At 34.3% G+C, this 23,742-nt stretch overlaps 1 protein-coding gene across 3 annotated transcripts in view; it reads right to left on the bottom strand.

The window, feature by feature from the left end:
• The window catches only part of GRID2 (glutamate ionotropic receptor delta type subunit 2), a 1,475,972-nt gene that overhangs the window by 1,195,408 nt on the left and 256,822 nt on the right, over nt 1-23,742 (bottom strand). For all 3 annotated transcript variants that reach the window (XM_087434598.1, XM_087434599.1, XM_004430960.3), the window contains exon 2: nt 15,754-15,909. In XM_087434598.1, coding sequence (XP_087290724.1) covers nt 15,754-15,909 — 156 coding nt within the window. The remainder of the gene's footprint in view (nt 1-15,753; nt 15,910-23,742) is intronic.

The raw sequence follows: 23,742 nt of genomic DNA, 5'->3' as shown, positions 1-23,742 counted from the left end.
GGGAGCTCTCACCAGACACCAACCCTGCTGGCACCTTGATATTGGTGCCCAGAACAGTGAGAAGACAAATTTTCTGTTGTTTAAACCACCCAATCTGTGGTATTTTGTTACGGCAGCCCAAGCCGACTAAGATACAAAATGAAATACATATGTTCACACAATGACTTTTATATATAGATCCATAGCAGCATTTTTCATAATAATCAAAAAGTGGAAACAATCTAAAGTCCCTCAACTTTTGAATGGAAAAACAAAATGTGACATATCTCTACAAGGAACACTATTCATCATTAGAGAAACATATTCTTGATACATGCTACAACATGGATAAACATCAAAAACTCATTCTAAGTGAAAGATGCCAGACACAAAAGACTACATATTATCTAGTCTCATTTATATGAATGGCCAGAAGAGGTAAATCTATAGAAACAGACTGGTGGTTGGCTGGGGATGCTGTGGGAATGGGGAATGATTGACCGCAAATGGGCATGAGGGATTTTGTTGGTGATGGAAATTTTATAAAATTGGATTTTGGTGATGATTGCACGACTCTATAAATTTACTACTAATAATTGAACTGTACATCAAAGCGGATGGATTTTATGGTGTGTAAATTGTACCTCAATACAGCTGTTGGAGAAGGAGGGAGAGCAGCAACAGCAGCAGCAGCGGGGAGACAGCCACAAATGTAGGGGGGAAAACAGAAGTGCAGTACCTGGGTCCTCAAAATTGGAAATCCGCACTAGGGTAGCAGGAGCAGTGGGTATCCGTTTCATCTAGTGAGATGTTTAGAGAGGCACATATAATTGTTGTGCTAAGGTTTAACCTACTGGAACAATGACAACCTAAACAGGGTAGGCTTTAAATAAGATAGAGGTGGATTTCCCTCACAGGTGCAGTCCACCCAGGGCAGCTCTGCTCTACAGGGGAGCCAGGTTCCCTCTATCCTGTTGCTCTGAAATCCTCTAGTGTGTTGTCCTTAGCTGCGAGGTCAAAGCTGGTCACAGCCACATCAATATCCAGCTCACTGAAAGGGGGGGCGGGGGCGTGTTAGTCCAGGGCAAGCTGCTTGTCTTTAAGCTGGAAATGACTTGTAAATTGCCCATACTTCCACTCACGTTCCATTGGCTTCTAGATAACTGCAAGAAAAGCTGGGAAATGTAGTCCTATTTAGGGGGGCCAGTGAGCCAGAGAAAGCTGTGCTATTGAAGAAGAGAAGAAGAATCTATTTTGAACTGTTTAATATAGTGCATGAGAAGGGATTATTCAAATTATGGTAACAGATAATAGCAATAATTCACACAAACTGTTGACAGGAAAGAGAGTAAGTAACTAGCAAGTTCACTGACTCTCTTCTCAAGCCTGATGACAAGGTTTCCACACACAATGAGAGCATGGGGGTGTAGTGGGTGGCTGGGCATCAATCCTAGGGCAGAAGTTCAAATACAGGACTTCAATTTACAAAGCAAATTTGCAAAAACAAGGCAGGACCTGAAGATATAAGTGACCTCAGGTACCGGCCAGATAATTCACAGGTACTCACAAAGATAGATAGGTAAACGATTAAAGGAAATCAGGTATTAATATGGTCCTGAGAAGACAGAAGAATTCGAGTTACTAACACCATTACCAGAACTTAGTTGCTGTACACTCTGCCTTCCCCAGACATCCACATTCATCTTTCAGGTCTCTGCTCCAAGTCGTCTTCTCAGAAAGCTGTTTTCCTGACTTTTATTTAAAATGACCCCACCTTTATCATCTCTATCCCTCTTATGCTGCTTCATTTTTTATTTTCCATATCAACTCTTCAACCTGAAATTGTACATATTGTTTGTTTGTTGTTTCCTCAACTAGAATATACATTCCAGCAAAGCAGGAAATTTGTGTTTTCACTGCTACACCGTGAGTTCCTCGAATAATTCTCATAGCAGACACTCAATAAATATTTGTTGAATTAATTGAGTGAATGAACATAAGTTAGCAACATAGCAAGGTTGGCAACAAAGCCGAAATGATGCTAAATTACCTCCAGTGGACTGTTATATTTGGTACCAAATATTGGAGTCACATGGAACATGTAGGGACAAACAAGTATTTCTAGCTGTGGGTGAAGGAGGGAAAGCTAACTAAGAGCTAACATCAGTGTCCCTCGAAATCCCATAACACTTCATCTTTACTGCTATTGAGGACTTTATAATTGACTGTACTTTTTATCATGATTATTTATATCTATGTTAACGTTATTTATGTCTGTTACTTGCTAAACATATGATTCTTGAGGCTAGAAACCACATTGAAGCATCTTGGTATTTCTTTCAGCACTTATAGTATTTTGCAAATTATAAGCTCTCGGTAATATTTATTTAGATGAAAGAATAAATGAATCAATAATTATCAAACAATGAATGCTGATTTTCACAGATTGCAGAGCATATTTTTCCAGATAAACTAGGCTCATTGGCCACTTGTGATAATCAGACCAATAAAAATGCTTTTAAGTTAAAGCATTATCTCACTTCAAGGGAAAAAAAAAAGATAGTGATCACAGACTATGCATATAAAAGAACCATTATTCTTTACCTAACTCTGTCCACTCAGTTAGGAAACGATCCATGCTTCCACATAAGAGCACAGTACACAACACCGAGTTGCAGCACTCAACGCCAAACGGGGAGTAAACGTCCTTCGAGAGCATCAGTTAACGCATATGCATAACATTTCTTATATTACAAAACCTGGGTGCTTATCTTTTTCTCTAATGTGAAAAGCAATTACTCTGCTGTAGATGTAGAATAATTATTTTCAAAATATCACTTGCTCTTAAAACAAAGTGGAGGCATTGTGCCTTTGAAGCAGCATCTTTGAGCTCAAATCATTTCAGTACTTGCGCTGCATTTTAAAAGAAATTCTAAGACTCTGCTATATGAAGGCTGATGTCTTTATTGATGTCCTTATCTGTACTTAATTTTTACTTGCTGAGTCATGATTTTTTCCAGGCTGAGTTCACTATTCTACCACTGGTTTTGGAAAGAGGTGACCTTGAAGCTGGGAAGAGGATGAAGACCTTGACAGAAAAGTGACCTTTCTGTCCTTGTGACCTGGTATTTCCATCCTCACTTCACCCTCACCTCCCAGATCACATTTTTCAGTCACAAAGAAGTATGTTTGGACATGCCTGTTTCTTTGATTAGATCTTTTCTCCTTTCAGAGCAGAAAACATGGCTTACTATTTGTCCCCTTTATTTCTTCTTTACCTTCTCCCTCAACTCAGTATCCCTTGAGGTAAATCATCTCATTTTCTACTGAACTTTGTATTTTGTTCCTCATGGAACTACTGCCTAGTATTTGTGTTATCCATACACATATATTTAATCTTCACTAGTAGTCTAAAGCTCCTTGAAGATGCAGAGTGCTCCTGGGTTACCCCTATGTTCTTCGCTCATTCGACCGCTATCTTGTTCTGGGATGCTGAGTAATGTGGGGTCAATGCAGGAATAAGGGATCCTATAATACTGGCCCTGCTTCTGGGGACCTTGCCTGCTTTCCCTCCTGCTCTGCTGCCTGCTGTTTGGCCATTTGCTGTTCATCAGTATCTATTAAACCATGGGCCTGGGAAATAAAAAGAGATAAAATGCAAAATAGTTCTTTTGTAGCTTGTTAGTTTCCCCTTATCAGTCTTTACCAGTTACTAAGTAAAAAAAATCTTGGCTGTGCAATTTGTCTAACAATAAAATGTGCTTTTTTTTTTTACTTCAGCAACTTAATAAGGAGTCTAGTTTTCACAATATAGCATTCCTACAAAGAATGGAATAGAAGATATAGAAAAACTTCTTCCCACAGAAAATGGAATAAAAATAGTCAACATTTTTTGAACAACTGATTGATCACCCTCTTAATCAAAGTAGAGGATTTTCAAAAAGAGACATTTTACATATGTATCTGGAACAGTAGTTTTCATAAAGTTCATTCCATTTGTCATATTATTTTAAGTAAAAAGAATCAAGTGTCCTTAATGAGCAGTCATTCACCTCTGCTGTGGGCTGGCTAACATGGAGATCAGTCCTGGTTCTGGTCGGGCCTATCACCTTTCTAAAGGGATGCTGCCGCTCAACATCTCTAACATCAAGTCAGCCTTTGCTGCACTCTTAAAATACCTGTGGACATAAAGATTTCAGCTTCTAAAAGACAGAAAGAGGTTAAAGATCTATGTGAGGTATTCTTTCTAAGTTTTGTAAAATGATGCATGCATTAAATCTGAATAATACATTCCAATAGATAACAACACTTCCTGATTGGACTGCACAAGTCATCAAATCATGAAGAGTAAGCTAAGACGAGCTTCTCCACATAGGCAGCAGAGAGTAGTGGTTAATAATGATATCAGTTAAAATCCCAATAGGAAACAATGGCACACTTAAAAATAGGATAATTTGAGAAGAGTTTCTTTTCCAAAGGGGTGAATTACACAGGTGTGGGTAGAGTGTAGCAGAAAAATGAGAGCTAGTACAAGAATTCAGAGCTAGTAACCTTGAGGTGGTAAGCAGTCCTAGGCCCAAAGGATGGAGAGGAGAGAAATTAGTGGAGTTCTGATGGAGACAGTGATGTACAGTAGGCTGCCTTTAGAAAAGTATGACTTTTGTTTGAGGTACACAGCCAGCCCAAGGCGACCTCACACAGGAGACAGAAGATAAATACATCGACCTCATTCTCCCCCTCCCACTGATACATGCCTAGAACTCCCAATTAACAGACTTAAAGAGAAACCAGTTTTCTAGGCACTATTCTAAAGGTTTCAGGTGTGACAAGTTACCTAACCTAGTTGGACTCAGTTTCCCCACATGTAAAACACTAATGAGAATAGTAACTACGTAATAGCCTATAAAACAGTATAAAAATTAGGTGAAAAAAAATGAGGCTCTTTTAACAGTTCATGGGATATAGTAAGTTACAAATAAAAAAATGTTACTTCTTATCATTGGGCTTTTCAAAAGGGGCTTTTGTTGGAGTGTACAGCAAATGTCAAACCCACAAAATGATGATTCTTTCCTAGTTTTAGACATTACTATATCTCTATGCATTACTCTGTATTAAAAGACCAGGAAAATCGAATAAAATTCTTTCTTTGATTCGTTTTATTTCATTTCTTTTTCCTAGGAAGAAGAACACTTACACGAAAAGCCCAAATGTTTCCATCACTATATTGAAAATCAGAGTTACAGAGAGGTGAATTTCAAATCCAAGAGGGAATCAAGAATGGCATCCCCATGCCCTAGATGTCAGTGAGAACTGCAGGACAACCACGCTTGCCTTTGGACCATACTCTATTTCCAAGGGAAAAACTGAAGCAGATTTGGGTAACAAACTCCTGAGTAATATGTTATCCAGCAAATAACGGCTTTGAGGATGGAAATAAACATTCATAAAGCAACAGATGAAAAACCTGAGTATTTAATAGATAATCTAATCCCTCAAACACAGCAAGACCACGCCTCCAAATGGTTTTCCCATATACAACAGCCTGGAATGCTATCTCCTCTTGGCATGGCTGGCCACTTTGCAACCTCAAATCTTGGCTTAAATGTTACCTTTTGTATCTTCCATAATCACTCTATCAAAAATAAGCTCCTGGTTTTATTTTGTTGTTGTTGTTTATTGCTGTAACATTGGTTTATAACATTGTATAAATTTCAGGTGTACATCATTATACTTCTATTTCTGCCTGGATTACATCATGTTCTCCTGTTAAGCTCCTGGTTTTAAATCACACACACGCACATACATCACCTGTTATTTTCTATCATAGTATCCCTTATTTTCCTTTATATCACTCCTTCAATTAAAAAAAAAGAATATAGGGGCCGGCACAATGGTGCAGAGGTTAAGTTCATGCACTCCGCTTAGGCAGCCCAGGGTTCACAGGTTCGGATCCTGGGCACACACCGACATTACTGCTTGTCAAGCCATGCTGTGGCAGCATCCCATATAAAGTAGAGGAAGGTGAGCACGGATGTTAACCCAGGGCCAATCTTCCTCAGCAAAAAGAGGAGGATTGGCATCAGATGTTAGCTCAAGACTAATCTTCCTCACAAAAAAAAAAAAAAAGAAGAAGAATATTTATTTGTTTGCTTAGCTCTTTTTGTATATCTCCCCTACTGGGCTATAAATTCCTTGGATGCTTGAGTTAAATTTGTCTCATTCATCTGTATAAACTCCTAATACAGTGTATAGTTGGTGCATTAAAAGTATCTTACAAATAAGGGAACAACTTTAATTTTGATTTTTGAAAGAATAATGAATTGTTCCTGGTGATTCATAGTTTTCTGCCAGTTGGTCTACCCTTCCCATACTTGAGCTTTCAGCAATTTCCAGGGAAAAGAAGTGTAAGCTGGTGATTCATTCTGTGCTCTTATGGAGGCTTGGCATGAATTTTGGATAATGAATCATGACAGTTTGACAACAAACCTGCCCTGTTCCATTTTAACAGACATAGTAAATAAGGGTTTAAAATCACCCTTATTTTAAAAGCATGAATCAACACTGGAAGGATGACCAAAAGAAAGAAGTGCTTTGGTGAACTCATTTATATAACATTGCATATATATTATATGCCCTGTATATCTGATATACAGGGCATATATACATATATAACATATATGTATACTATATAGATATAATTTATAGATATATAACATCTATGTGGATATAGTATATAATATAAAGGTATATTTTAATAACACATATGTATATGTATTGGTGTGCATATATAAATGTGTGTATGTATATATATATATATGATTAGTTAATATGGAGATAAAACTCCTTTAAACTGGGCAACAACACTTAGAATTCAAAACAGAATAAAAACATGAAATTACTTACTCCAAACAATAAAGATTATTGACAAATAAATATAAAAGAATAAGAACAGGATTTGGGAGCAGATAAAATGAGGCTCTGTGTCAGTTTCTTATTTTTTGACCAGTAAGCACGTGTCCTTTTTATCCTCTAGTTACTTTCTGTCACCAGAGCCATCTACATATTGCTCAGTTTTAATAATATGAATAATCACACAGGACCACTTCAAAGTATTCTGTTTAATTTTAAATGAGTGTAAATTCAAAAGTAAAGTACAAAAAATATTATTGAAAATTCAAGCCATTCTATTCAAAAATATTCTCTGTAATAGAATTGTTTCTGACTTTGATTTGTATAACAGTTTTTTCCCCCCAAAAAGTACATTTTGAGAGAACATATTTATTGTCCACTTTGGAATATATTTCTCATATATAATACACATTTTAAGTCTTTCCTATTTTTGAAAATATAGCTTAAGGAATGAGTTTAGCCAATCTTGCCATCATATTATATTAGTCTACCAAGGACCAAAAAGCAAATATGTCTTGAAATGAGGAATGAATTCCTGAGAAAATAACACGATTTCATGTGCTAATGAAGATTAGTACTGGAAATGCAAAGAAACTAATGATCAAGTTTTTAGAGTTAATATTTGCACACGTATAGCTGGAATGAAAATGTGTGGAATATAGAAAGATAATCTTTTAACCTATCATGTCAGAAATAAACTCAAAATACAGACATGATGCATCTCTCAAAGCATAAAGCTTTCCTTGAATTCATTTCTATGTTCGACCTTCACATATATCGCTCTTCTACAACATTATGCCTCTCTACAATTGAATTCCATTTAGTTATGACTCAGTGCCTTATTTACTGCACTGATCATATTAAGCCTACACAAAGCATCAGAAAGCTTCAATTTGGTCTCCACAGGCTTTCTCTACTTCCCAGAACTGGTAACAAGGTATTTTAAATCCTCCCAACCCTAAGTACACATGTTGCAACATCGCTACTATTTGCCAAGTAAATTATACTACAAACATAATTCCCATCTTCCTGTGCTGACTAGCAGAACTAGCCCAGGAAGAGAGAAAAAAGCAGAAGCATTTAATTTCTATAATATGTTTACAACCCCAGCATTCAGGATCTTGATAAGGAATGACTCAGTTGAGCAAAAAAATGACACTGACTTGGCAGATACTAAGCCTAGTATTGTCAGTGATATGCATGGGAACCACCAATACATGTGGTGGACAACGTTTGGGGAGGTAAGGTCAGAAAAGGATAGAAATTTACTGATGGACACATGCAATGATACTAAATCATCATGTACTCCACTATTATTAAGAGGTATTTAGATTAGTAGAGGAACTCAAAAACCGTAATTATAATTCCATGTAATTATCATACAATAATCACATAATCATAGCAATCCCATGGAGTATGTATTTATCCCCATTTTATATATGAAGAAACTGAGGCTCAGCAACACTAGGTGTGCTCAAGGTCCCACAGAGAGTAAGGGATGGAGCAGAATTCACATAAAGGCAGATTTACCTAATTCCATGGCCTATGCACTTAATTTTCATCACCTTTCCAAGGAGGATAAATGGCAACAAATTTAAGACATATACTGACTCAAATGTAGATATCCTGTGTATACAGTACAATATGGAGAGTCAAGGATTAAAAGGGGAATGAATGAGGGTTAAAAAAGAGCAATATAGTGGGAGGGCAGAAGGAAGAGGAGCACACATAGTGCAGGACCTAACACACGATAACGGAGGTCAAGCTAACCTCGTAAGACTATGTACAGGACAACCAATGGAGAGCACAGCATTGCGCAGAGTAATTAGTTCAAAGCGACTGCTTACATGCACCACAAAAGTACTTGCTGATTCGTTCTCTCTTTTCTCAGAAAAAGTAATTTCCTATTGCAGTGGCTTTGTGTGTGTTTCTTTTAAAAGTGAGTGTTTCAATAATAATTCTATTGAAAATTACAAGATAATTCAACAAAATGTTGCATGAGTACTAAAAGACTCCACATAGTGTGATTCCCAGAAACCTAACAACACTTGCCAACGACATGCAAAAATAGGTGATAAATGTTAAAATAAAAAGTCAAGTTATTTTTTGGTCTCAAATTAAGCAAGTAGACTGGATCACTTGAAGTCTGCATATCTATAATATTGATACTAGTTTAAAAATTCTAAATATAGTAAAGTCATCTTTGGTTTGTCCAATAGGAACTTAAATTATTTTTGCGACTGCACAATGGACTCTCATTATAACTGCAGAGTGTAGGTAAGTGTGGTTTTTAATCCAATAAACCATATATTCAGAGTCACTTTAAGACATATAGGTGATTCTTTTACCAAGTCAGTGTCATAAAAAGAGATTAAAAACTGAATTATGCTGCCATAATCATGCACTGTATCTGTAGAGGCAGAAAGAGAACGGAAGAAAGTAGCGTGCTATTATTATGAGAATAATATTTGGTAGAAAGAAGGAACACTTAAGCAACAATAAAAGAATAAATCTTTACTTCTGTTAAACACAGCTTTCACAGAAAGCTGCTAGAGATTCCTCTAAACAAAACAAGATCCAGTGTAGCACATATTGCTACAATATATATTTTATGAGGTAACTTACACAACAGTACATAGTCATAGATATAGCGAGGTAAAAGGCCTCGAAGCATAAAGCCCACAAAATTATGATATAGAGGTCTACAAATATCTCAATTTCAATCTATTCATAGTATTAGAGACCTGTTACTTTAAGAGCGTGGTATGGAATGAGATAAGGGGAAGGCTTACCAATACAGGAGTACAACAATAAATCACAGAAAAAAAAGGATTAAGTTCTGCAATTTGTATCTTCATTAACATTATGTTAAAAAATAAAACAATGAATTTTAGAAATTTAGAATCTTTAAAGAAATTCTCTCTCTTTTCTGAAAAGTAAGTATTTTAAAAAGCTAGAACATTTGTTCCTTTCTACTATGAACACAATTAAAAACCCAAGTTACGGGTAGAAGGCAATGACGACTTTTTACACTCCAAAAATCCACAGCCCCTCTTCAGGTTTTTAAGCTTCCTGCAGTCAGACACTGTGTCTTCTGTTTTTGTTGTTATCTCCTATTGTGGCTGACCCAGTCTTGGAACAGTACTAAGCTTTTAAGAAGTACTTGGATAGATTGATTTGACTGAGTGCTTTCAAAATTAGATTCCAAATATATATTATTTTAACTTTTCTTGATAGGCAATTCTTCAATGGAAAGGGTTAGTATGAGATGTTTAAAAGAATGCATACTGGTGTTGTCCCTAACAGATTAGAATTCTGTATACTTTAATACTACATTGATGATGGGTACTGAAGATCACACAACAGGCAGATTCTGATTCCAGACCTTATAAGCCAATCCTCAGAAAGTGGCAGGTAGGGAGGAAAAGTGATCCCGGGCTTGGCAGGAGATTTGCTGGGGAATTGACCAACCTAAATATCCCAGACTTATGGAGGGAAGCAAATGGTCCAGAGAGCCACTGAATGGACATCCAGTAACCCTCCCAATGCGCGAGTTTTTGGAGATGGCCGGTCAGCTGCATCACTTATTCCTTCCACCCGCTCGCACATGTAGTTGGGCAGGAGTTACACAGAGCATTGACGGGGCCTAGAGACTGGGATTCAAAGCACAACACCGGCCCTGAAGTGGGACGGGAAGGAGGAATGAAAAAATGAACAACGAATAAATGAGCACAATTATACCTACATGATGTTCACGTTTTGTTTCTTGGCCCCTGGAGCCACCAAATCTCAAGTTCAATATATTGTCAGGCAATTCAGAAAATAAAGCTGGAATTGGAGTTATCAAAATTGGTCCAGGAAAACACAGGCTGACAGGTGGCATACACACTGCAGTCCTATGCTAGAGAAGTTGCAGAATCCAATCTAAGCATTTTGGAATTAGCAGATTTTTTTTTATCACAGTGAAACTATCTATTAAAGCAGAGAGGAATATAAATGATGAGACTAAGCCCCAGAATAAAGCATCAAATAGTGCAGCCGCATAAATCATTCTTTTACATTTACATCCTCTTTGAACCAGACTGCTCAGATTTAGCCTATGGCACCAGAAATATTCACATTGAATGGTTATGTGTTTTGGAGAAGTGCTTTTTCAGAGTTGGAGTTCCTTATACTCTTTTTGGCTCTGCTACTCCCCTGTTATCCCCATTACGCACATGATATGGATACGTGTGCATTTTATATATAACTGTAAAGAAAGGAGACATTTCATAAACCATAAATGAAAGTATTCTCATTGCTTTACAATTACAATAATTTTATTTTGGAAGATATATGAGGGAAATCCTACTGAAATGGTCACTATATTAAAGTGAGATGTCCACTTTTTCCAAGACTCTTTGGGAGCAATCAGTATTCACGCTGTGATACTGAACGAGTAAGCTGAAGGTGGACCAGACTGAAACGGGGCAGATGAACAGTCTTAACCATGACTTCTTTTTATTTTAAAAACAGCTTTTATATCTATATTGTTTATAATGGTTTGCAGTACAGCACAGCAGAAAGAAGAATAATTATGTAGTTGCTCCTTTTTCTGTCAAATGGAACCATTTGTGACTCTACAGTATAATTCTGCCTTTACACTCTTTTCACTATGCATTTAATTTTTAGCTGTTTTTCTAATAAAAGAAATTATTTCAAAATGTTTTAACTGAATCTTGCCATTCAATATCAACACATGGTGCTTTACATCCTTTCTGATACATCCGATGCATGCAAGAATTATACGTGAATTCACATGTCTGCATTCACCTTCCAATGTGAATATTTTTACAAATGCACTCCCCTGACTTTCCCTGACCTTGTTTTGGTGTAAATTCCCACCTTTCATGGCTCATAGTGGTGTTGGTCTCAGCTAAGAGCTAACAATATAAACAACTGCTATTGCTTTCAGTAGAGACAGCAGTGTCTTTCACACCAGACATTCGTGCATCTATGTTATATCCAGTACACAGATCCCACAGAGGAAACGATCTGTAAGAGAGGAGTAAGGAGAGAAATCTAGGAGCAGCTGCTTTCGTCCAGGCACTGAACCTACAGAAGGGCCTTTCTCGATTCTGGTGACAGTAATGAGTTCTTTGGGTTCCAGCGAACAGTTGGATGAGATAATAGAACAAAGGACAGGTACCAATAACCTTTTATTTAATTTTGAAGGCAGTTACAGAAAAAGTAGGAGGCAATTTCAGCAATGTGAAGCCTTCTCCAAAGAGAAACTTATCATTTCTATAATCCTGTGAAGTTCTAAATCTGGAAATGTGTTCTAAAGAATCACGAAACATCTCATCTATAGAGATGAAGCTGATCTTAAAAATACATCAATTATGTTCTGATTTCTTCATTATTTATAGACGAGGAAAACCAAAAGTGAAAGAACAAGAGTGATTTATACAAGGCAGCTGGTGTTGATAACTAGATTGGAATTTTTGTACCATTCCATGCCATCTAAAACCCATGAATAAGTAATACATATGACAACATATAAATCTGCTACCATTTTTCATTCCCCATAGTGCTTACTGAAGCCCTAGAATACACTGTGTGATCTCTCTTATTCATATATATATGTTTATGTATGGTTAGCAGATGTAGCAAGGAAAATATTGGACCAGTGGTCTGAAGGTCTTGGTTTAGCTCTTTCTCTACAATTACTTCATCTATATAGTAAAAACATCCAACTACATTTATATAATCTTACGCCCCTATAATTCTCTAGGTTTTCTAAAATAGCCCATATGATTTTTTTCTTTTGTATCTCTTCTTAAAGGAGAAAGCTTTATCTCAGCTACCAAATTAGCCTACCAAAAAAAAAGCCAAAAAACCTCCTTAGTTAAGGTATCAAAAATTCTTTGCCTTTAGCTAACATCCCACAACTCAAAAGATGAACAGTGGCTTATCAACAGCTATATTCAAAAGAAAGGGAAAAATAATTATTTGAAAATAGGTGGTTTATTTCCAGATTACTTTTGTGAAAACATGAATTTTTTTTTCTACTGTTCACTTATCTAAAAGTGCTAAGATTAATATTAAGGATAATGATAAAGATGATAAAATACGGTCATTTAGCTCCAGAGAATGGAATATTGATCCTGTATTATAACCAAGATATCTTCTTCTAGAAACTCACCTTAAAAATAATTATTATTATGCCAAAATTTACTGTAACCAAAGCTACAGAGAAGCAAAAACAAACAATAGAACAAACAAGAGAACAATAAAAAACAAACAAAAAAAATAAATTGAGGATTTCAGATTATTAGATTTCATTTATCTATCTGTCGGCCGATCCCTATTCTTATTCGTTATTATCACCAAATATCTATATGCTTGATGATGCTATTTGTTCAAGGATCACACTTTAAAATTCATTTAAACCAAAAAAACAAAAAGATAGAGGGAGACAGAACTCAAAACCATTAATTTTTTAGAAGTTCATCTGGAGTGTTAACGGGTAAACAATCAGTAAGAATTATGTTCTTGAATCTTTCGTCCTTCTTTAGAATGTAAAAAACAAATTAGCTGATTTAAGACTGTATTATAGATTTCAATGGTATTGCAGCGAGAATGTGATCATAGAAAAACTGGCCATCTTTGATGGCACAATTGAGGTTTTCTCCTAAATTACTTCCTCAAAACATTTAAGAAAATACCTCTGAATTGTTTCCTGTTCTCTTTCAGTTGAATATTATCTCTTTATTTTTTAGAACCAATCAATTACAAAAAGAGCTCTAGAAAGAATTATTTTTACTTCTAAAATTAGCTGAGATCTTTCTAGATACTGAATGGGGAAACAAATTAGCTCCAGAGCTTCCTAGAACTTATTTCAGGTTCATCACCCAGAGTAGACCATCAAAATAACCGGTCCAGAACATCTTGTTAGCATCAGAAACCATTAGGCAAACTGTCATGCCTTTTCTTCTTTCATGACAAATAACTAGTGGTCTCTGTCTTGGAAACTTAAAACTTATTTCCTCTCTCCACTTGCTTTCAGTGTCACAAATTCTTTCAAGTTGCAATAGAGCTTTTGAGAGACATTTTTATTTCCAGATTTTAGCTGGCAGCAGAATGGTTACACAAAGCAATATATAAACAGATTAATTGTGATATTTTAAAAGTTCTCTTTGCTTTTCAAAGTGTAATCTCTAAAAATGGTGTTAGGGACATATTTATTCAGCCTTTGTAACTCCTTTCTACCTAATATGTAGTTAATGAGAAGATAGTCACTAAAACAAATTGGTCATCATTTTCTTCCTGCTCAATTCCAGTCATTAAAACAAAGAGTTGAGAAAGAAATATCATAGAGATTTCTTTGAAATGAATAACATATTCTTCTTAGTGCATATATTATTTTACATTCTTGGGTATTCTCCACAAATTCTACTTTATTATTTTGCAGTTTGCTTAGTGGATTCTAATATCAATTTAGACAGCTTTTAAATGTTTCTATAGAAAATTTATCATATCCATTACTTAAAGTCCCAAATTCCCAGGATAATTCTGATTTCAAAATGTAAATAATGATATGTTTATATTAATCTGATTTTTTAAATTGATATTTACTTGTTAAAATCCCACCATACCATTATAAGCAATGTATTCTTCGCAAAAACAGCTTTTACTTAAAACACTTCTGTTCATTTCATTAAAATAATATTTTTTCATTCCATCAAATTAATAAGAAGGAAAATCCATTAGACCACTAATCGTTCTAGCCATTGTCTTACTGACAGAAATAAACATAAATAAGTTTCAACATTAGCCAATGCTACTGATCAAAAACATATTCCAATAAAAGTTACCTGTATATCACGAAGATACAACATGAGATGAAAAGGACACTCTTTGAAAACATTTGTTTACTTTCCTTACCCCTTCAATATTTGTCTTTAAAAAGTTTCCTGCTAACCTTTACTACATTAAATATCTCATCTGTCTTTTCTTCTGCCAAATCCTCTTCAAAGTTTTAATGAAACAAATGCTTCTTTTGACTAAATTAATTTTGTATTAGTATCTTTCATCTAAATATATTACCACAATAAAATATAAAATAGATTAGCACCAAATAGTTTCATGAACAATGAGTGCTTTGCCAATCAAAAGGCTAAATATTTTATTAGAATAACAGCATCAAAAATAGAATTCTATTAGTCTAAGAAGTTGCAATCAAAACCTTCATTCATACAAATGATCATTCCAATATAATAAAAATAATTTGTATTTTTATGACTTTGTATCTACAAAAAATTTTAATTCACTCAAGTATACAGAGAGAATGGAGGAAAGTGCTTTATTATTTGGCACATTGTACAGAGTAAAAAATTTATAGCCTGGGTCAGTATGTTAGGATCCCAGTGCAAAGCCTTTGATTTGTTTGTAGTGTCTAAAAGTTTTCCTTCCAGCAATACATTTGTCATAAATACAACTGAAATGTCATCATAAGTTGTAACAATGCTCAAGGTGGCAGTTAGCTCAAAAAACACAAGAGTAAAAATTCAGATAGAAAGTCATATTTTGAAGGAAAGTTTCATTCACATTGAAGTCATAAAACGTTGTAAAGCTTTTATTGTAAATATTTATGTCCATTTTCATATTATATTTCAATTAAAACAATAACTTTCCATACTCTGCACTTTCAGAAGTGGAACACAGGATTAACATCAATAAAATAACTCTCTCAAAGAAAAGCAACCCAGCAGAAATGCAAAAATGATGTCCATGCTATGGCTTTTTAAAAATCCAATTTCATTGCCATTTGAATTGAACCGAAAAAAAAAAACAAAATACAAAGTGGACTGCTGATGGACTTACCTTCTTGAACTGCTTGAAAAGGGTTGTTGCCATCAACAAATGTCACCGAGAACGTGATTTTCTCAGTCTGTAAGATCTCCTCGTTTTGGTTGAGGTCGCCAACTGCTGTGCGAAACACCTCATCATCCTTTTTGGCAGATTCATCAAAAATTGCTCCTAGAAAGAAGTGAGTGTTGCCATTAAACAAAAACATAAATATTCTGTCATGCTCTCTGGAAATATGCCAGAGAGACATGTATTTGAAAAACGTATACTTTCACTGAAAGCATGCACTTTATTACTGAAACACATTGTACTGGAAGCAGTGTCACAGCTAAGCAGGAATGTAGTTACTTCTTCCAAATGGAAATGATGAATAGTACATCAAAGTGTTATTGCAGGGAGAGCATTGGAAAGATAATATAATATTAAGTACAAAAAGCTTTTTGCAGGACAAAGTGGCTAAAACACTGGATGTCTTATATCGTGAGATCATGAGGAATTCATAGCTTGAAACGTTTTTTCTGAATAATAGGAGATAAAATCAGGAAACTTTCTGAGAGTCCATTCATACAGTACATAGGAATTAAATTTCTATGTTGACCTTTATTTTTCTTTTTATTTCCTTCTTTCTTTCCTTTCTTTCTTTTATTTTTTTTTAATAAGGTTTTCAGTATCTTTTACAGTAGTAAATTCAATAATATTTATTAAAAATTTACAGACATACAAATCTCTGAGCAGAAGTAATGGAGAAATATTTCCTGAAGAACTAAAATAAGTCCTAGTGGATAATTATGGCCATTTTTCGTTCATATGTAATAATGACGACAATGATAAGAGTTGTGACTAACTTTATTGAGTGTTTGTCAGTAGTGTATGAGTTACACACACCAGTTCTAAAAGTAAAATGATTTCAAATCCTGACTCTGCCACTTGTTAAGTAAACGGCCTTGAACAAGGGATTCAGATTCCAAACCCCACATTCATCATCTGTAAAATCTAACAATAAAAATAATATCTATCTGTTAGGATTATTAACTGTATTGAATGATATTATGCAAGCAAAATGTAAGTAAATTGTGATAACTAAATAGTAAGCTCTCAATAAATGCTAGTGTTTTCTTTTTTTTAATACTGTCATCCAAATACAGCTTAACATTTCCTATTAATTTTTTTCATATTACAGAATCTCATTTAATCCTTAAAATAATTATGTGATATGTATTCTATTACACATACAGTTTTGAAAATTAAGATTCAGTGCAAGGAATATGCCCAAGGTCTCACAATGGGGCCAGAGCCCTTGCCTCCTTGACTCCCACATCCTCTCTCTAAATCACTATGGTAGACGGCCTTCCAGGATTATACCCATAAGGAATAAATTATACCCATAAGGAATAAATAAATTTTAATGGAGATCCTGACTTTACTGCATATCTGGGAGACTCCTTCCCATCAGGCCATGCATGCTTTATTTGTATTCATTCTGACTCTTATAGATCTAAGCAAGCACACATTTTTAAATTGTTTACTTTTTAAACCATAAACATTTGAGATAATGTACTTTTTGTCATTTTGAATAAACCAAATAAATTCCCTCGTGACAAAAAAAGACATACACCTCAGGGTCAATAACACGATACAGCAATGACTATATATACAAATCTGTATACACATAATTTATGTTTCTTGACTACAATATTCATCGCAGTGTGTGAATATAAAAATAAAAGTGTGTATATGAAAATGTCTTTTTTCCATATATGAATAAAATTCAAGTATTATACACACACATATATAAAGATATGAGCACAGACTATATATGCATACACAAATATCCCTATATACGTATATATATGTTTTTCACACACACACACACACACACACACACACACAAGCGCGTATATATAGAAGCAGACGCCCTTTACATCTACCAGTTTTGTTGATTTTATACCTCTGTGGCTGAAGCCCCAAGCCTTCTAATGAAAGACAGATCATGATATTAAACATACATTATTAAAGTCAATACATGATAAAGCAAGGGTGAAAGTATGCCAATTTCTGACAAGTGTTGCAGTTACCTTTGACCTCTCCACCCTAATGGCTTCACCATGGAAAGGCGATGATTAAATTTTTGCTAGGGAAGGCACAGTGTCTAACAGGCTTAGTGTGTGAACCTGGCTTTCTCTTTTCACTGCTCTTCTATATTTGCATTATTGACTGACTACTTCGACCAGCCTCTTTGAATCCTTGCTTTCCATCTCCTATATACTTTGAATACCTGTCCATGGCTAAGGACATGAGAAAAGGGTGAACAATCTTTAAAATATTGATATATAAATTAAGTACTCCATAATTATATTATTATATAGCCATTAGCCATAATATTAATATTTTATTAATATAATCAAATGTATATAATAAATGTTAATTTTTGACCTATTCTTTCATTTCCGAACCAGATAGCCATCTACTTTAGAAACTAAGGTTTTGTGAAAACATTTAGGCAATAAATGTTAGATTTATCTTGCTAATTTTAAGCCACATTTATGAAAACTCATTTTAGTTTGTAATAATTCTTATGAAAATCTAGATTAACATTACTTGGAAGTTTAATACTATCAGATTCACATATACAAATTTCTTTAGCAGTTTGTTAGGAAGTGTGATATAAATATGCTATAATTGGAACTGAAATAACCAATTCATTTTAAACCAGATAATCTAAATGTCTATTCACAAAGAAATGATGTATGTTTATATAGAGATGCTTCAGCTTGTCATGGATTCTAAATGAGTCTTTTAAAAGAAGAGTTTCTAATCAACCTTGTTTTATAGCGGGTGATGTTATTGACTTCTGCTGAGTATTGGTAATACATTTTTAATGGATGCATTTTACTATTACCTGACAGACACTTAACATTGTCTTAAACATTAAACCTGGCTTAATAAATGGCAGAACCTGCAGATATGATAGCAAATTAGTCAATTCTGTGCTGAATTAAGATACACTGAAAGGAAATGCACAAAAGAAGCAGTTCATCTTTCTGCAAACAGCAAGGAAATACACAGAAGAAACAGTTCATCTTCCTTCATACAGCATAACCAAAGAATAGGAAATCCTACCAACATTTCAACTCAGTTATTTATTTAAAATATATAAATATAAAATCTCATAATTATATATTTTATATATATATATATATATATAAATCTCATCTTAAATTTGGCTTTTTTAACCAAAGAGCACATGCAACATTTTGTATTAAACACAAGTATTCTGAAAACAATCCAGTGAGTTCCACACAGAGAATTTCAGGAAAGAAGGTTCTTTCTTATTTTATGCCCTTCCAATAGTACGGCATGCCATCTATTTATCCTTTGTATTAATGCAGACATATTACCAGTCTAATCCAATATCAAACATCCTAGATTTAGTTTTTGAACAATATAAAGTTTCTCAAGTGCAACATTCATAACTACGTATATAGTTAACATGATGACACAGCATCATGTTCTTTCCCAACTATTTTTATTAACATGTTTTTACTGTCAGTTTCATTTTACAACCTTGAGGTGAAAAGCAGCTTCAACTTATTGTCAAGATGAAAGAATTCTTCCATCACTTACACACAAACACACATACACACACATACACAATGTTTGATCAAGATATTATACTCTATTTACACTTCACATTCGCCAAACTGGAGGGAAGAATAACCAAGCAACAAGGCAGAAAAGTAACACCTCTAAATATTCCTTTATACCAATTTGTAATTAGCCATTTCCATTATTAAGGGTTGAGGATTTGCTCCTTCCATGGGAGGGAAAAAAAGGCTTTACTTATCCTTATACAAACAGAGTGACAGTTGGGCATAATCTTGTAAAATAGGATACCTAAATTCAAATATAGGGGTAAAAATGTAAGTTGTAACTAAATCTAAATTAAAACAAGAGTAGACTTGCAAATGTACCTGCATGCGAATTTATTATCACCGGTATTACCATGACTCCAGAAGACCCAAATTATTCAACAAGGTATTATTCATACCCTTGTATTTTTGGTTTAAATATTTAAATTCCTTTTTGTCTTATACATATAAGAGGCAAGTGGAGGAAACATTGTTTAGCTGGTAACATAGTGGAAGAAAGAAAACGTGTTCATCTAACTCAGTATTTCATCTAAAAATATTGAGACAGGTTTTGATACATGTCTTGAAGAAATTTTTCCACATACAGAGTTGGTAGCATTACTGGAAGATTTATATATCTCATTTTATATAACTAACATACCAAATAACTTTTAAAATACATGATTCTAAAAATTGAAACAAACAAGTATCATTAGTTGTACTGTGTGCAGATATCCAAATCAAGAGATCTATAACTTTTTTGCATCTACTCATGATATTCCCACTAATGTCAGTGGAAAACTGTGCATTCATTTCAAACAGAGGGCAAATAATCAGACATTATAAATACTGTAAAAATCAGATTTCTCCTTTATTTCACCCTCCACCTATATTGCTCTCAGTTCACAGAAGAAGAAGAAAAAAAGCTGAACATGTTCAATATGACTAGACAGCAGGAAAAGTTAGCAGAATTGTAACCAAAAGAAATAAGCATTTTCTATACCATTTGGCATCTTTATTTGAGCATACAGACTAGCTACTATTTCTGTGAGATATTATTACAATGAAGGCATGTGAACGTGTGTGTGTATAAAATCATCTGCCCAGATAATATTAATTACATTCAGATATCTCCACAAATTAATTTTGTATTATAAATGTTTTCAGCAGTCTCTTCTCATTCAACAGAAATTTTCCTAATATGTTCTATGCTAATAACTTCATAGGCAGGAAGTAGGTTTTTAGAACTCTTTTTCCTTTCATCAAGAGGTATATTTTCCTCAGTTCACCTTATCTAACCCTTCACAAGCACTCTGACTAAGGAAATAAATCAAAACAATAGCTCTAATCGTTGGAAAGGAAGTGCTAGATAGACACCAAATTCATGACAATTAGCAAATATTATTCTGAATCAGGGACAATTTGACTCTGTTATGTTTTTCTCAGGTTTATAATAAGGGAAAATAATAATAATGAAAGTAATTGACATTTATTAGTAATAAGTACTGTACTAAGTAGTTCCTGGCATTAGATCATTTAGTTTTGATGAAAACCTTTAGACGGAAATGAGGCTCAGATTAAGTAACTTTCCCAAGACCCGAAGCTAGTAATGACTGGCAGAACTCACAGCTCTCAGTTTCAAAGCAAGCTTCCTAAAAATATTATGAGCTTAATATCTGGCAATATGTTCATTACAATAAATTTCTATATTACCAAGTCATATGCATATTTTTATCTTCATGAATATTACAATGAAATTTTATTTGTATGTTAAAATACTCAAATAGATTTTAATCCTTTTGTTTGAGAAATTTCTATTAACTAGACCTAGTTTACTAAAGTTTTTAAATAATACTTTTTAGCAAACCTTTTTCTTGATACAGTATTTACCACAATGATTTAAACTATACTATTTAAAGAGTAGTTTAGCTCAATTATTTAAATTTTTTCTCAAATTTTATGTTTCAGTTTGCTTTTTGAATAATTATGTAAAATAGACAAAGAATTAAGTTAAGGTAAATTTCTAAACATTAGGTTAAATGACAATTTTTGTAGTTACTTTAGAATAATGTTGAGTTCTGATAACATACGCGCTTTGGTATATTCTTAAATTCAGAGTTCAGAACAAATCTCTAGCCTTTAATTTTTTAATGGGATAGATTTTTTTTTCACTTTAGTGACTAATGATCCTAATAGAATGACAAAGCCAGAGTCATTGACTTTATATATTAAAGATCTTTAATAATATACTTGGGCCTATAATATTCAAATTGTGACCAGGTATAGAAACTAACGGGTTCATTATCTCCCAACGTCCAATGCTTACTTAGCATTTTGTTCTCAAAGTACCTTATAATATTAATTTCCACTTCACTCATCATAATTATCTAGTTTATAGGCAAGCATCATTCTTGTTTTAAAGACAGATAATCAAGCTCAAAGAGGATATTGTCAAGATCACAGAGGGAATTAGTTATGTTATAGTGCAGAAAGATATAACTGGAAAGAGATAAAATTTCATGCAGATCACTAAAACGATTATACATAAATACTTGAAGGTATATTGTAATATATAAAATATTTTTGTATTGCAGATACCTTTAAATTTTCATTTTTACTCAATATATTATGATAAAGTGACTTAAAATGAGAAGGGAGAATAATAGACCAAAAAGCCAAATTTTCAATGACTGTCTCTAGAGATTTCAGGGGAAGACATTTATGTCGGAAAGTTACATTCCATTACAGTCAAGCTAAGTTAAATTCATGAAGGGATTCTTCATTCTAAGGCCTTTTTCTCAGCCCAACTCTCCCACAACATTTGAATTCATATTTCATTTGGAATTCTTGTCAAGTTATCCAGAAACCCAAAGCACACTTAAACTGATAATACTGTCACCTGGACATCTGACTTTGCCATATGTTTTCCAGAAGTCTGTGGAAAAAAAGGAAATTCAGGCTGCTTAAGGAACAGATAATGTGACTTTTCCATGTGGAGCATAAGAGGAGGCTAATCTTTGAAATAATTATTTTGAAACATATTTGGTGTGTGGGGGATAAACATTCCAAATCATTCTTCTAATCAGAATTATTTCTTATTTTTTATAAGAGTACTAGATATTGAAAGATCAATGATCTGGATTTTTTCTTTTTAAAAATGGCACTATTTACAGAGGATTCTGGGAAGTTGATGGAGTAGGAAGCCTCAGGAATCTGTTTCCCCACCTAGACAATAATTGCATTGGTAGATTCTGTCTGATGAAGCTATTTTGGAACACTGGATTATATTGAAGGATTGCAACTTCCAGAGGAAGGCTTAGAGGATAAATTACAGTTAATTTTGGTCAATTTCAGCTCTTAGCTCAGTAGCAGCTACCAATCCACCACCCCTCAGCCATTTGGCAGACAGCTCTAAGCCATTCCAGAAGCACCTTGCACACAGCTTGTGGGAGCCAGAGAGGGCAAAAAGGACCCTGTCCTCTAAATATAGGGGATCTGTACTTTGAGTGATTGCTGCCTCTGATCTGAGAGGTACAGAAAAGGAGGCAAGCAGTCATTATTGTTGCACCTCCCTCCACTGTTGTAAGCCCCTCCCTCTCTGGCTGAAGTGACCTCCAGAGATTTAAAGGGCTGGCACTCTTTTATTTTCTCCCCACTTCATTTTTCTTTTTTTCTCTTTTTGGGAGCCAGACATTACCAAGCAGGACATTCAAAAGCAATTACATACATGGGGAACTTAAAAAGTCACCACACATGCCTAGGGAAAGGTACCAGACAAGACCTATGAGCACATTTAACAAGCAAAACTGAAGATTTTATAGAAATCTACTGAAACTTTTTTCCCAACATGTCCAATTTTATGCTGTTTCATATACTGAGTAAGCAACTATGTTAGGGAGCAGCATACAGGTATTGCTAGGCAGTTGCCCTACAAAATAGTTCATAAACAGTGGTTCTGTTATAATTGTAGACTAGACAACAGTAAATGAGACATGATTTTCCTTAGGAGAATGGCAATATTATTTTTAGGTATTTATTAGCTGGACGTTGTTACAAAATGGACCAATTTCTTTCATCTATCAAGATCTGTATCATAAACACAGTTTTTGATTATCTACAAGTCAAATATAGGAAATCCACTTTCAAATACTATTTTACATAATAACTTGCTAGATAAATCTTAGAAAAAAAACTGGCCAAAGTTGTGTATGCTTGCCACTGTGAGTTTGATTCTTAAGAAAAGAGCAATAATATTTTTAAACTTTAAAATTCTTGTTAGGTAACTCTCTTCATCCTAATTTTACAGATGAGGAGACTGAAAATCAGAAAAGTTGGGTGTAAAGACTATAATCACATACTTAGACAGTAAATGAGC

The sequence above is a fragment of the Ceratotherium simum genome, chromosome 8 (genome assembly GCF_057802395.1).
Source record: "Ceratotherium simum simum isolate JZ-2026a chromosome 8, ASM5780239v1, whole genome shotgun sequence".
Lineage (NCBI taxonomy): Eukaryota > Metazoa > Chordata > Mammalia > Perissodactyla > Rhinocerotidae > Ceratotherium > Ceratotherium simum.
This window is presented reverse-complemented; position numbering and strand designations above follow the sequence as displayed.